General features: G+C 33.1%; 3 protein-coding genes and 1 long non-coding RNA gene across 4 annotated transcripts; all 4 read left to right on the top strand.

The window, feature by feature from the left end:
* The first annotated feature begins 1,931 nt into the window (after positions 1–1,931).
* Positions 1,932–6,998, top strand: AT3G45810 (ferric reductase-like transmembrane component family protein). Its single transcript, NM_114450.3, has 13 exons — positions 1,932–2,638; positions 2,786–2,948; positions 3,026–3,188; positions 3,443–4,249; positions 4,364–4,459; positions 4,608–4,723; positions 4,818–4,920; positions 5,029–5,132; positions 5,225–5,384; positions 5,491–5,715; positions 5,993–6,121; positions 6,237–6,315; positions 6,732–6,998. Exons 1-13 carry the CDS (start codon positions 2,155–2,157, stop codon positions 6,839–6,841), a joined length of 2,739 nt encoding a protein of 912 aa, NP_190167.2. The 5' UTR covers positions 1,932–2,154; the 3' UTR covers positions 6,842–6,998.
* Positions 6,999–8,589: 1,591 nt separating this feature from the next.
* Positions 8,590–10,242, top strand: AT3G45800 (Plant protein 1589 of unknown function; the record flags this gene model as incomplete). The annotated part of the gene is made up of 6 exons (NM_114449.3): positions 8,590–8,658; positions 8,753–8,833; positions 8,990–9,067; positions 9,158–9,289; positions 9,385–9,456; positions 9,551–10,242. Exons 1-6 carry the CDS (start codon positions 8,604–8,606, stop codon positions 10,240–10,242), a joined length of 1,110 nt encoding a protein of 369 aa, NP_190166.3. The 5' UTR covers positions 8,590–8,603.
* Positions 10,243–10,840: 598 nt separating this feature from the next.
* On the top strand, positions 10,841–11,079 carry AT3G07275. The gene has a single exon (NR_141311.1). It is a non-coding gene; the product is annotated as an other RNA (long non-coding RNA).
* Positions 11,080–13,501: 2,422 nt separating this feature from the next.
* AT3G45790 (Protein kinase superfamily protein) lies at positions 13,502–14,719 on the top strand (the record flags this gene model as incomplete). Its single annotated transcript, NM_114448.1, has 2 exons — positions 13,502–14,571; positions 14,659–14,719. 2 exons carry the CDS (start codon positions 13,502–13,504, stop codon positions 14,717–14,719), a joined length of 1,131 nt encoding a protein of 376 aa, NP_190165.1.
* Between the last annotated feature and the right edge of the window lie 272 nt (positions 14,720–14,991).

Genomic DNA, 14,991 nt, shown 5'->3' with positions numbered 1-14,991 from the left:
AAAAATATAAAAATAATAATAATTCAATGGTAATTATATAATGTCCAAATTTGATAAAATTTCATTTATATACAGATATTGGTGGACAGTATATAAATATCAGATAAAATATTGTAAAACAAACTCCCATATTTTATAAACAAATTGAAATAAAACATTTCCATATTGACTCCAGTATTTATTCGGAGTATTCTATATTTTATCTTTGTAATGTTGTTACTTATTTCGAGAGCTTTTTCCTTTTTTTAAGATGTGTGTTGTTTATTTTACTTTTTATTACATTTGAATTAACTTGGACTTTGTAACAAAATAACATTTTGATCGTTGAATGTTTAAAATTTCCATTGTAGGTCAGAGAAGCCCAAAAGGATTTGGACTTGTCTTTATAGTCTTCCTTGGACCGGGTCAGGCCCAAAAGTGAAAATTTTGTGTCTCTTCACTTTTGAATATCCCTTCATATGTCACACTTTAAAACACTGCTCTTAAAAATGTTCATTACAAAGCATATTAGATTGTAGTTAACCTTACCTTTAATCTGTAATATTGCTTCAAGTCATGTGATATTTTGTTTTGAATTAAGCTTTCGAGTACATGCAAAAAATTCCCAAAAAATTAAACACTAAATTGTTCTCAGATATTTTTTTATTCTCTTTGTCTGTCTAAGCAGGTTTAATCGGCCTCCATTGATTAAACTTAATTTTGTAATATTTTCCATTTCCCAAAAAAAAAAAAACGTTAAAGTGTCTGCGTAAAAACGTTTAAGGATACAATCATGTCCATGATTGATTCCATTACAATATCCTTGATTGCTGACTTTATGGGTTTAATTATGTACAAACTGAGTATTCTCATTAACTATTCTTGTAATACCCTAGCTCTCTTCCTCTGTATAAATTCCTCTCTGTTGTATAAAAAATCATCACTTGAATAAACATCTTTATGGTATCAAGAGCCATCGATTCCTTTCAACAAGAAATTTGTTCTTTGCTTCTTTTTTTGCCTTCTCTTCGATCGACTTATAAGAAGCATTCTTGATTATTTCTGTTAGGTGGCTTTAGTCGGTCTCAGTGGTTGTACTAATTTATAAAATATTTTCCATTTCTAAAAATATGATCAACCGAACGAGAGATCCTCAGTTTAACCACCCAAAAAAAATTAAGGTATAAAGAGTTTCATCTTTTAGTTCGTATTTTGTTTTTAAAGTGTTTTCTTTTCATCTTATAAAAATTAAGAACAATAGAAAAATTACCAAGTTATATATAATGGTGTGATTGTATTTGCTTCCGTTTTTTTTTTTTTTTTTTTTGTCGTGGAACTAATTTAGAATATATATATATATATATATATAATGATAGATTTGTTGAATAATTTTTGGTTAGCTTCACTCATATACTGAGATATACAATATGTCATAGCAATTGTTGTCATGACTCATGACTTCCATATCTCTCGCAATGTTACACTCATACTTCATTTTCATAATATGTTAATATATGATGTTTAAGCATTTGATTTGTTTCATCTTAAATTCTATGTTTTATCATTCAAACGGAAAAAAATAACTGATTTTTTTCTTTTCAGTTTTATCTTTAAAACAAATCAACACAACCATGGGAGTTATCACAAAAGGTTAGAACTCACTACGTACAAAATATAAGTGACCTGGAATGTTCCACATGATTTTCTACTTTAATTTTTTCGTTTGATCTTCCTTTGTTATAAAGGTTTTTCTTTTTCTTTATCAGGTGTAAATCACCTCAAAGTTTAACTTTCCTTAGAACTTTCTATTTTTAGTAACTCTTCATGTGTCTCTCTTCCCAAGTAAATAGACTATGCGTCCTGTTACAAACGACACACAATGAGGAGCCTATTCTTAGTCTCTTCTCATAGAATTATCGATCTCGAAAACTTCGCAGAAGAAAGAGCAAGAAAGAGCAAGAAAGAGCAAGAAGTCACAAGAACTAAAAGAGAACGAGAGAAAATCAGGATCTCTCATGATTCTTTTTCAACCAAAAACAAAGATTTCTGACTATCAATTGTTTGATAAATGGCAGAACAACGACACGAAGACAAAGCAAAAGTGAATTATATCCTCATGCGCATCGAAAACTAAATCATCGACGAAGAGGAAAAGATACAAAGTTAAAAGCCATAATGAAAAACAACAAAAAGGTTGGGACCGAAGATTCAACGAAATGGATGCTAGAGAGCGTCGAGATAGATCCAAAAGGCGATAGTTCTGTGAAACAACCCGAAAGCACAATCAATAGCAATAATCCTGAGAGTAGTGGTGCTGGTGGTGGGATCTTGAAGAATGTGTCTAAGAATCTCGCCGTGGGATCAATAATCAGGTCCATGAGCGTAAACAAATGGAGAAAGAGCGGTAATCTCGGGTCCCCGAGCACGAGGAAGAGTGGAAACCTGGGGCCTCCACTCCCTGTGTCCCAAGTAAAAAGACCGGGGCCACAAAGAGTCGAGAGGACTACATCTAGCGCGGCTAGAGGACTACAAAGTCTCCGGTTCCTTGATCGGACCGTCACGGGAAGAGAACGAGATTCGTGGAGATCAATCGAAAACCGGTTCAATCAATTTGCTGTTGACGGGAGGCTTCCCAAGGATAAATTCGGCGTTTGCATTGGTAAAACTATAATTCATCCATTTTTTTACGTAAACCTAATTTAAAAAACTACGGTTATACATATGTTTTTTTGTCAACTTTAAAAGGTTGTTCTTGATCAAACTGAAACAAAAAGATGTTTTCATATTATAATTATGTGTGTATTAGGAATGGGAGATACATTGGAGTTTGCGGCAAAAGTATACGAAGCATTGGGTAGGAGAAGACAAATAAAAACAGAAAATGGGATTGACAAGGAACAACTCAAGCTTTTTTGGGAAGACATGATCAAGAAGGATCTCGACTGTCGCCTCCAAATCTTCTTCGACATGTAACCATATTTTTTTGTCCTGTTTGTTTTTAGTTTTATATGATCCATCAAAATAGAGATTAACAATTTTGGTTTAGGTGTGATAAGGACGGAGACGGGAAGTTAACAGAAGAGGAGGTTAAAGAAGTCATAGTCTTAAGTGCATCCGCGAACAGGCTCGTGAATCTGAAGAAGAATGCTGCGTCTTATGCTTCTTTGATCATGGAAGAGCTCGACCCCAATGAGCAGGGTTACATTGAGGTTTCATCTTGATTACATTTCCATAATTATCAACGAAATATTAGAGTGACCATTCATAATTTATAAACTTGTAGGTCTAAAAAAAAAAAATCAACTGGTTAGTGTAATTAATGGTTCATTGTTTTGAAGATAGGGTATGATCAATTAACTCGAAGTTTTTTTCATATTTTATATGTTGCATTTTGTTTTGTTAAAAATACATTTGTGTTCCATGCCTCGCCCACTCTGACATTTTTTTAGTTTACATCAACCAGATGTGGCAACTCGAGGTGCTACTAACAGGAATTGTATCAAACGCCGACTCACATAAGGTCGTGAGGAAATCGCAACAGCTAACGCGAGCCATGATCCCAAAACGTTACAGAACACCGACTAGTAAATACGTTGTAGTGACCGCAGAGCTAATGTACGAGCACTGGAAGAAGATTTGGGTCGTCACATTGTGGCTCGCAGTAAACGTCGTCCTCTTCATGTGGAAATACGAAGAGTTCACCACAAGCCCTCTTTACAACATCACTGGACGCTGCCTTTGCGCCGCTAAAGGAACGGCAGAAATACTAAAACTCAACATGGCTTTGATTTTGGTCCCTGTTTTAAGAAGAACCCTAACGTTCCTCAGATCGACTTTCTTGAACCACTTGATCCCATTCGACGATAACATCAACTTCCATAAGTTGATAGCCGTGGCGATAGCAGTTATTTCCTTGCTTCACACGGCATTACACATGCTATGCAACTACCCTAGGCTAAGTTCTTGCCCCTACAATTTCTACTCCGACTATGCGGGGAATCTCTTGGGAGCCAAGCAACCGACCTATTTAGGCCTAATGCTGACCCCGGTTTCGGTCACAGGAGTTCTAATGATCATCTTCATGGGTATCTCATTCACCCTTGCTATGCATTACTTCAGAAGAAACATAGTGAAATTGCCTATACCATTTAACCGTCTTGCTGGATTTAATTCGTTTTGGTATGCTCATCATTTGCTGGTTATTGCCTACGCTCTTCTTATCATCCATGGTTACATTCTTATCATCGAGAAACCTTGGTACCAAAAGACGGTAAGTGTATACATATACATACTAAAATGAACATATGTTAGGAGATAGAGCGAAGTAATTATGAATTAATCTTTAGTCTTTTTACAATTATTTTGTTGGTATTGAAAAATGTAGACGTGGATGTACGTGGCCATACCAATGGTGTTGTACGCGAGCGAGAGGCTTTTCTCACGAGTTCAAGAACACAACCATCGTGTCCACATTATCAAAGTAATAATTAAGATTCTTATATTTCCCTTTTTGCCCTAATATTTTCCAATACTTGCCTTCTTACAACATTGTTAAATAATGATGATTTTCAAATGTGATAATAACAATTTGATTGTGTTTTCTTTCCTCGTAATTTTTTTTTGCCCAGGCTATTGTATATTCAGGCAATGTTCTTGCACTCTATATGACCAAACCTCAAGGGTTCAAGTACAAAAGTGGCATGTACATGTTTGTCAAGTGCCCTGATATCTCCAAATTCGAATGGTAATAACATTTCTTTTTCAAAAAAGCATCTAACTAATTCATAAAATATATACTATATTTTTATCATTGTCATTTTTGTATGTGTGTGGTTTAGGCATCCATTCTCCATCACTTCTGCACCCGGAGATGAATATTTGAGCGTTCACATAAGAGCATTAGGAGATTGGACTTCTGAACTTAGGAACAGATTTGCAGAGGTAATTTTCTTATTAATTTGTCTTTTTGTTTTCAATTATTTTCAATCATCCATACTCATCTTAAACTCCAAATATGATTTTCTTATAGTAAATTTTTTGTTCTTGTAGACATGTGAGCCTCATCAAAAATCGAAACCTAGTCCAAATGATCTTATTAGGATGGAAACAAGAGCGAGAGGTGCAAATCCTCATGTTGAAGAATCCCAAGCCTTGTAAGTGAATATCCTTACTACCAAATCAATGGTTATTTTAACCTATAAGGTGATCGAATTTGATCTCATATGATCGGCATCTTCCCAACCAGATTTCCAAGAATATTTATCAAAGGACCATATGGGGCTCCGGCACAAAGCTATCAGAAGTTTGATATCCTTTTGTTGATTGGGCTAGGGATCGGGGCAACCCCATTTATAAGTATCCTAAAAGATATGTTGAATAATCTCAAACCTGGTATTCCAAAAACCGTAAGTAATCTATAACCATAGTGAGTCATGAAGAAACAAAGACTATATGAAAAAAAAAAAAAAAAAAAAGTTATGGAGTGTCTAATTTGAGATTTGGAAAATGTAGGGGCAAAAGTATGAAGGAAGTGTAGGAGGTGAGAGCTTAGGAGGATCAAGTGTATATGGAGGATCGAGTGTAAATGGAGGAGGTAGTGTAAATGGAGGAGGTAGTGTAAGTGGAGGAGGTAGAAAGTTTCCACAAAGAGCATATTTTTATTGGGTGACAAGAGAACAAGCTTCTTTCGAATGGTTCAAAGGAGTTATGGATGATATTGCAGTGTATGACAAAACCGTAAGTTCTTATATCAGTTTTATCATATATCAGTTTTAAATGTTATATAAGATTTTTATATCATATTTTCTGATAGTCTAATAAAAATAAAAATTATTCTTATAATGTTCAAAGAAAAAAACTTAAATTGGTTTTTTTTTTCATAGCAATTCTAAGTATTAAATTGAAACATCCTGAAATAACATAATAATTTGAGAAAGTTTAATGATGAAATGCAAATTTGACATATAAATCTTGATCTATATTTATTTTTTTCATTTGATTTTTGTATTGACAGAATGTGATAGAGATGCATAACTACTTAACAAGTATGTACGAAGCAGGAGATGCGAGATCTGCTCTAATTGCTATGGTCCAGAAACTTCAACATGCCAAAAATGGTGTTGACATTGTTTCCGAGAGCCGAGTATGTTCATTTTTTTGTACATTATTATCCACTTATTATTTTATTTGGAAGTAGTTATATTTTTTCATCGTCCTATTTACAAATACATATATTTCTAATATTCCACCTGATTCAGATACGAACCCATTTCGCAAGACCTAATTGGAGGAAGGTTTTTTCTGAATTGTCAAACAAGCACGAGACTTCTCGCATAGGTATGTAAATATATTTATCCTAATTTCCTTAAAACATTCTTTAGTAATGTTGCTAGCAAAATGTTTTGAGTGTATTTTTACGAGTTAAATATCTAAGTCTGTTTGACAAAAAAAAATATCTAAGTCTAATTCTCACACCATCGATGAAAATTAGGGATTTTTTTAATATTCAACTAGTTGCATATCAAGCATTTTTTTCTTGCATACTTCTTAAGAAAATTTTGAAACTAGCTAGCTAGGTAATAAATTAGGTTAACTATATTTGACTTGGTAATTTAGGTTCTTACTTTTTTGGAATTTTTGTACTTTGAATGATAAAGATATCTAAATTTTAGTAGTTCAAATGGTAAAGAAAAATTTCAAAGAATCAGTTAATCTTTCTTTGGGATAAAATTTTTTAATTTGTATTGTTTCAGGTGTGTTCTACTGTGGAAGTCCAACGCTTGTTCGACCGCTAAAATCACTTTGTCAGGAGTTCAGTCTCGAGTCGTCCACCCGCTTTACTTTTCACAAAGAGAATTTCTGACCTTTTTTCTTAAAAATGTTTTCGGTAAATTTTGAGTTCAGTTATTCACTTAGGAAGTATTATTGGTTTGGGATTTAAATAGAGTTTTAGTGACTGAAAATGTTTTGTAGAAAATCTTGTTATTCAATCATGATTTTTAAACAGTTTATAATAGTTTGGTGTTATTAGTTTAAGATTTGTTCAATTTTCATAAATAGTGTTATTGAATTCATATTATTAGAAAGTCAATAAAAATTTTGTGTTATTCAGTTGAAAAAAAATCTCTGATTGTTAATTAATTACATTATTATATTATAACTTTTTATAATTATCCGTCAAAATAGAAATTGTTTTGATACTTGACAAAATTATGAAAACTTAATCAACAATATTATAAAAACTCTCTAGCAATAATTTAGATTTTTTATTTATTTATTTAATAATTTTATTAAAATCATCAAAATTCTTTTCACAAATAGAAACCGGCATCCCCATAATTTTAAGGACAAGTTGTAATTATTTTGTGATGTATAGTCACTGTCCGATAGATAAAACTCAAAATTAAATTTTATTTGGAGACATGCATGTTTAAAAGGAAAATATTTATTCAAATTAAATATCGTGCTAACGAAATCTGGCTTTCTTTCAAGTAGGATGACTTAGATAACAATGTGATTGATTTATTTATGGATTGCCATGACAATTTATTTATATTTTTCTCTAAAAAGTTTAAGAGAAAAAAGTCTGCCAATTCATAATTCATTAAAGAAATTAAGAAAAACAAATAAGTATATTCGGAAACTACGCCGTGTGTTTCTATGTAACCGTTACATTTTCTTAACTCTTAAGTACTACAAGACGAACAAGGAAAACTGTTATATCAACGAAATTCTCGCTAGTTATAAATATCCCTTCAATCTCATAACTGACTCTTTAATCTTTCATTCGTCAAAGAGACTCGTATCATCTTCCTGTTTTTGTCAGGTTCCCTCGAAAGCTATGGACGAACCATCTCGTCACAATTATCTCTGCAGCATCAGTCATAATGTTTCTGAGACCATAGACAAAGTATTGATATTTTCTACACCAAATCTCTAAAACGTTCATGATTCTCTGAAGCTTATTGTGTTACCAACTCTGTCTCATATCATGTGATTGTTGTTTGTTCTGTTTCAGGTTAAGAACTTAATCGAGACATGTATTTACAAGTACATGAGTTTGGAAGAAACAGTGACATATCTGGAGGACAATCACAATATTAGTCACCATCTCACCATAACAAGTTTGTATTTTATAATCTCTGCTTTGATGTGATTCTGTGCTTGTTTATAAAGAATTTGATTTTTGATTTTTTTATTAGTATGGGAGCAGCTTCAGAAAGAGAGTCCAGAGTTTTTCAAGAAGTACTACTTCCACTGTGAATTAGCGCGTCAGATAGAAATGTTTAACATTTTTTCTTGGAAAGCAAGTTAGTCTGATGGTCGAGAATGGAGATCTTGATATTGGTACTGCACCATGTACGTATAACACAAGGACTAAAATCTTCTTATGGATTATTTACTGCCCGATTTTATGAACTGCTTCAATTATTTTTTTGTGTCTTTGTGTATCTACAGTCAAGAATTTTCTCGGTCAAGATCCTGAAGGAGCTCATCTCTTGGTGAAACTAGCGAATACACCTTGTAAATCTCTCTACTGATATCTCTAAAGTTCAATAATGTTTTTGAAAATTGGGTTTGTTTTGTTTGATAACTCTTTGCATTATGTAGCTGATAGGTCAGAGATGAGTCCTTCAAGCTTGGCAACGTTGGCATTGGATGATACACCTGGTCTAACAGGTAAAGTCATAAATACACATATGGTACTAGATTCATGCTCGATTTCTTGCACTTTTGACATCTAAGAATTTCCTTGTGTTTCTCTCCTTTGTAGTAAACAAGTTGCAGATTCCTAATGATCATCAAAATCAATTTCATTCTTATCAATGGTCTACTACAACTAATCATATACCTTGTAAAGAACAAACTCAAACCTTTCTCTCTTCTGAATATTGAGTTGGTTTTGTTTGATATCTATTGCATTGTACAGCAGGTCATGATTGCAGCTGGCAAAACTTGGTTTCTTTCACTTTTGACTTCTAAAGCTTCCTTTTGTTTCTCTGTCTTGTAGTAAACCAATTGCCGATTCCAAATGGTCAACAAAATCATCTTCATCAAAACCAATGGTCTACACCAAATCATCAAGCTTGTAAAGAAGAGATTCAATCTTTCTCTATCATTTGTTTAACACTTTTACTTGAGCATTTTTTAAGAATGGCTCAACTTTCATTCTCCATAGGTACTCTTGGAGCTCCTACCGTTCAACCAGCAGCTAATGATCAAACCTTTTTCTCCATAGGTACCAATCTGGGAGCTCCTACCGTTCCACCAGGAGCTAATGATCACTGGTTTCCTTATAGTGATCCTGCGTGTAAAGAAGACTCAGTCTTTCTCTCTTAATCTATCATTTGTTTAACACTTCTACTTGAGCATTTTTATGAATTACACTACTTTCTTTCTCCATAGGTACCAATCTTGGAGCTCCTGCCGTTCCACCAGAAGCTAATAGTCAATGGTTGCCATATACTGATCATGCGTGTAAAGAAACACTCAACCTTTATCTCTCATATTTTAAACCCTTTTACATTGAATCATTTGTATGAATCACTCGTTCGTTCTTTTTTCTCCATAGATAACTATCCTGTTGTATATTCAACCGGTGCACCAGCAGCCACTGCTCAATGGCCAACATCTAATGATTTCCTTCCCATAGATACTGGAGCTCCAACTTTTGCAAAAGTACCTACTGCGGCATTTGACCATTTTGCAAATGGTTTTGGAGAAGATATTAACAATAGCAGCCCAAATTTCCAGCCGATGGATCCTTCAACAGCAAAACTACTAACACAACTCGACCACCTGCAACAAGACCCATATGGACAATACCAACTGCCACTGCAGGTTCTAAAAAAACCCTCACTAGAAGAGCTGCGAAAACTTCCATATGAAGTAGACAACGTGCTGCGATATGATGGAAACAACAACGGGCTGCAAGGAGAACTAATGAAACCCGAAAAGCCGCCACAAGACCTATATGGACAATGCCAACCGCAACCGCAGATCCAACAAAACCTTCAATATGAAGCAAACAACAACGGGTTGCAATATGATGAACACAACAACTGGCTGCAAGGAGTACTAACGCAACCCGAGAAGCCACTACAAGACCTATATGGAGAATGCCAACAGAATCTCTCAGTAGAAGATCTGCTAACTCTTGTATATGAAGCAAACAACAACGAACTGCTAGGAGTAATACCGCAGCAACATCGTTATCATCAGGAAAAAGAGACAATGCAGACACAAGGAGATCCACTGAATTGAATACCTATTCAATCAGAAGCTTCAAACCATTCAGATAGTGGTAAGTAGCAACACTACAAATGTGGTTTCATACTTTAGTAAAAAAATAAACTGGAATCAGAAATGGCCTGAAAACCGGTTCGATTTGGTTTTGGGCTATGGCCAATATGCATGACGGTTCTTGCACAATCATACCCGTGGATATCATATCGGTTCTGTGTACTACCTAGGACCCAAGCGGATATGAGAAAGTATTCTATATTTGGCTAGATGTTTGGACATGAAAGCTCTCAGATTTGGCCAGTGAAAATGTCAAGAACAATCATAGCATATCCCTTGACGCAATGTGAATGAATCAAATGAACATTTCTTACTAAGTAACATAATAACTACTAAAACACAAACACACACCAAAGATGCAGCAGAAAGTTCCACTTTTTTTCATAAACAAACAGAGCAAGTACACTTGCGAGATACAAAGAGACATGCATCTAATCTACTATATCCTAATCATTCTGGTTTGAGCCCAATTCAAGCCTTAAGTCTATCAACCAGCGAATTCACTATATAAGAGACAGCACTTAATCAAATCAATGTTCATAAACATAATACCTTAAGAAAGACCAAGACTTTGATGATAGTACTTGAGATCATCGCAATACATCAACACCACAGTCTCTACATACACATCTCACACTCCATTCTCTCTTCGAGACCTCATCTTCTCCCTGAGAACTTGCTCTTTTCTGATCAGACCCTCTTGTGCACATCAATGGTCACTCTGTACCAATCTCTGCCCACCAAACGCAGCTTCTTTTCTCAAGCTAGTGGAATCGTTCGGACAAGGAGGAGAGGCTATGGGGTATAAGGGTTCTTTATCACTATATAAAAAATATATATACAAAAAAAACTGAAACCAAAATTAATTAATAAAACATTACATTATAATAAAATAATGATCAACCAATGCATTTGGTTCTTTATCGGTTCTCCATTCAGATTTCCAAACCAACACATAATCGATAGGAACTAAACCGAAATAATTACCATTTTGAAGGTTATTTTTGAAAATGTCCAACTGAACAAATAAATCTAAAATCACAAAATACCTAAAATAATTTGATCAAAAATCAAATTATTTTTACCTTAGTTTTAGTTCGTAATTTAGAAATTTTAGTTGCTTTTATTACTGAAACAAATGTGATTGGTCTACTAATGGATTACCATGAATATTTATTTATTTATCAATAAAAGTGTGAAAGAAAAATGTCTGTCAATTCAGAATTCATTAAAGAAATTAAGAAAAACAAATATATTCGGAAACTACGCGTGTTTGTATGTAAGCATTAGATTTTCTTATGAAAATGAATCTAACTAAGATTTATTAATACACATTTAAAATTTGAGAAAATATTTGTTAATGTTAAAGTATCACTTCATGATACCGATTAAAAACAAGGAGATTTGAGTACATGCAAAAATTTATAATTATAATATAATATAAATAACTAAATTCATAAATTTGTCTATATTACTAATATTTTCTAAATTATAACTAGTGGTTTAAAAAAATTGAAATTTCTTAAAAAAAACTAAATATTAGTTAGTGTTTAGGAAATTAACGTTTATCGAAAATATAAGCTGGTGATTTGAAATAAAACAAAAAACTAGTCTAAACATTAGAATTAAAAAAAAATCGTATCAAATAATAAAATTGTAATAATAATATTTGAGAATGCTATTTAGATTACATTTCTTGCCTTAATTACTGAAACAAATGTGATTGGTCTACTAATGGATTGCCATGTATATTTTTATTTATCTGTAAAAGTGTGAGAGAAAAATGTCTGCCAATTCATAATTCATTAAGAAAATTAAGAAAAACAAATATATTCGGAAACTACGCGTGTTTGTATGTAAGCATTAGATTTTCTTATGAAAATAAATCTAACTAAGATTTATTAATACACATTTAAAATTTGAGAAAATATTTGTTAATGTTAAAGTATCACTTCATGATACCGATTAAAAACAAGGAGATTTGAGTACATGCTAAAATTTATAATTATAATATAATATAAATAACTAAATTCATAAATTTGTCTATATTACTAATATTTTCTAAATTAAAAACTAGTGGTTTAAAAAAATTGAAATTTCTTAAAAAAACTAAATATTAGTTAGTGTTTAGGAAATTAACGTTTATCGAAAATATAAGCTGGTGATTTGAAATAAAACAAAAAACTAGTCTAAACATTAGAATTAAAAAAAAATCGTATCAAATAATAAAATTGTAATAATAATATTTGAAAATGCTATTTAGATTACATTTCTTGCCTTAATTACTGAAACAAATGTGATTGGTCTACTAATGGATTGCCATGTATATTTTTATTTATCTGTAAAAGTGTGAGAGAAAAATGTCTGCTAATTCATTATTCATTAAGGAAATTAAGAAAAACAAATATATTCGGAAACTACGCGTGTTTGTATGTAAGCATTAGATTTTCTTATGAAAATGAATCTAACTAAGATTTATTAATACACATTTAAAATTTGAGAAAATATTTGTTAATGTTAAAGTATCACTTCATGATACCGATTAAAAACAAGGAGATTTGAGTACATGTTAAATTTATAATTATAATATAATATAAATAACTAAATTCATAAATTTGTTTATATTACTAATATTTTCTAAATTAAAAACTAGTGGTTTTAAAAAATTGAAATTTCTTAAAAAAACTAAATATTAGTTAGTGTTTAGGAAATTAACGTTTATCGAAAATATAACTGGTGATTTGAAATAAAATAAAAAAACTAGTCTAAACACTAGAATTAAAAAAAAAAATCGTATCAAATAATAAAATTGTAATAATAATATTTGAGAATGCTATTTAGATTACATTTCTTGCTTTAATTACTGAAACAAATGTGATTGGTCTACTAATGGATTGCCATGTATATTTTTATTTATCTGTAAAAGTGTGAGAGAAAAATGTCTGCAGATTCATAATTCATTAAAGAAATTAAGAAAAACAAATATATTCGAAACTACGCGTGTTTGTATGTAAGCATTAGATTTTCTTATGAAACTGAATCTAACTAATATTTCTTAATGAAACTGAATCTAACTAAGATCTTCTGATGAAAAAAAGAAGGGAACTTTGACCAAAGTCAAACCAAGCTTATAAAAAGGAAAATTTCGTCTTCTTCTCTGTTTTTGTTTTCATCACTTTCAGAAAAACTTTAACAGAGAAAAGCGAGAGAAAGAAGAAGAATGGAGATGATAGAGACAGAGATTTCGTTGTCTGGTTACCACAAAAGATATGGTCATCTCAAATTCATCGAGTTATCAGACCCTCCTCTCACAAAAAGACCTAGATATTCACCCTCGGTGATCCCTCCTCTTCCTGATCAAAACCCTATTTTCACTCTTAAACTATCTCCGATCCTTCTGAAGAACAATAAAAGGAAGAGATTTACACCGAAGAGTAGTAGTAGTCTCAGTGTTGAAGAGATAACCAAACAAGTATTCGACGGAGTAGTCAGAAAGTCTTCATCTTGGATCAAGTCTGAGTTCCTTGGAAGAGGCTCTTACGGTTCGGTTTATCTGGCGACAAGTAAGAAGGCCAAAACTAAAACGACCATGGCGATCAAATCTGCAGAGATTTCACGAGCTTCGAGTCTAATGGACGAGGAAAGAATATTAACCCGTCTCTCATCTCCTTTCATCGTTCGTTGCTATGGCCACGAGATTGCACGCGAGGAGACTCTGTTCGGTGGCGAGAGAACGAATTACAATTTGATTCTCGAGTATTGCTCTGGCAAAAGCCTCTTCGACTTGGTCAACAGTAACCTTGGAGGATTGTCAGAGAAAGATGTGAAACTTCTTGCTAGAGATATCCTTTACGGTCTCGACTACATCCACAGGGCAAACATTATTCATTGTGACATCAAACCGGAAAATATCTTACTAGCCCCTGTCGAGAACCGGATAAGACCTAATGGGTACGTGGCAAAGATTGGGGATTTCGGTTTAGCATTGGAGAAGGGTTCAAGCGAGTATGAAAAAGCATCAGGTCATAGGAGAGGCACAACGCGATACATGTCTCCGGAGCTTATACGACATGGGATTGTTGATTACGCTGTTGACACGTGGGCTTTCGGATGCACAGTTTTGGAAATGTTAACGGGACAACAAGTATGGGGAGAACATAGTGATCTCGGTTCTGTAGATTGGGACATTCTCATCGGTCAAAGCTGTTACATTCCTTATATACCGGATTGGTTATCTGAAGAAGCACAGCATTTTCTCAGCAGATGTTTAAAAAGGGACCCTGCTTCAAGGTGGGGGATTGGTGCACTCTTGAACCACCCCTTTTTGCAATGTGGATCTATAATTGTTTAGTAACGGTTTTGTTTATTAGTTTTAAGTTGTAAGATGAAGTATCCAACTCTCTATTTGGTATGTGTTTCTGGAAGTTTTGGTAAATGATAAGAGACTTTATAACTTTCATTATTAGTTTGCAATTGCAGTTTCAAGTTGTCATTGTTTCAATTCACAAACTAACCCACTTTTTGGGTCATAAGTTGTCACTGAATATTTATCACAAGATTAGCATATACAGCTCCTATAAGTAGTCACTGTTTCAATTCTACATCAAAATTCACCTATTAACTGACCAGTTTTCACACCCTTCCCTCTGACAGCTTGCATGTTTTGTATCTGTACATCGCTGGAATCTTGGAATAGAGATTGCTAGCTCC

Source organism: Arabidopsis thaliana, chromosome 3, assembly GCF_000001735.4.
Source record: "Arabidopsis thaliana chromosome 3, partial sequence".
Taxonomy (NCBI): domain Eukaryota; kingdom Viridiplantae; phylum Streptophyta; class Magnoliopsida; order Brassicales; family Brassicaceae; genus Arabidopsis; species Arabidopsis thaliana.
Note: the sequence above shows the minus strand (reverse complement) of the source record. Positions and strands in the feature narration are given on the sequence as shown.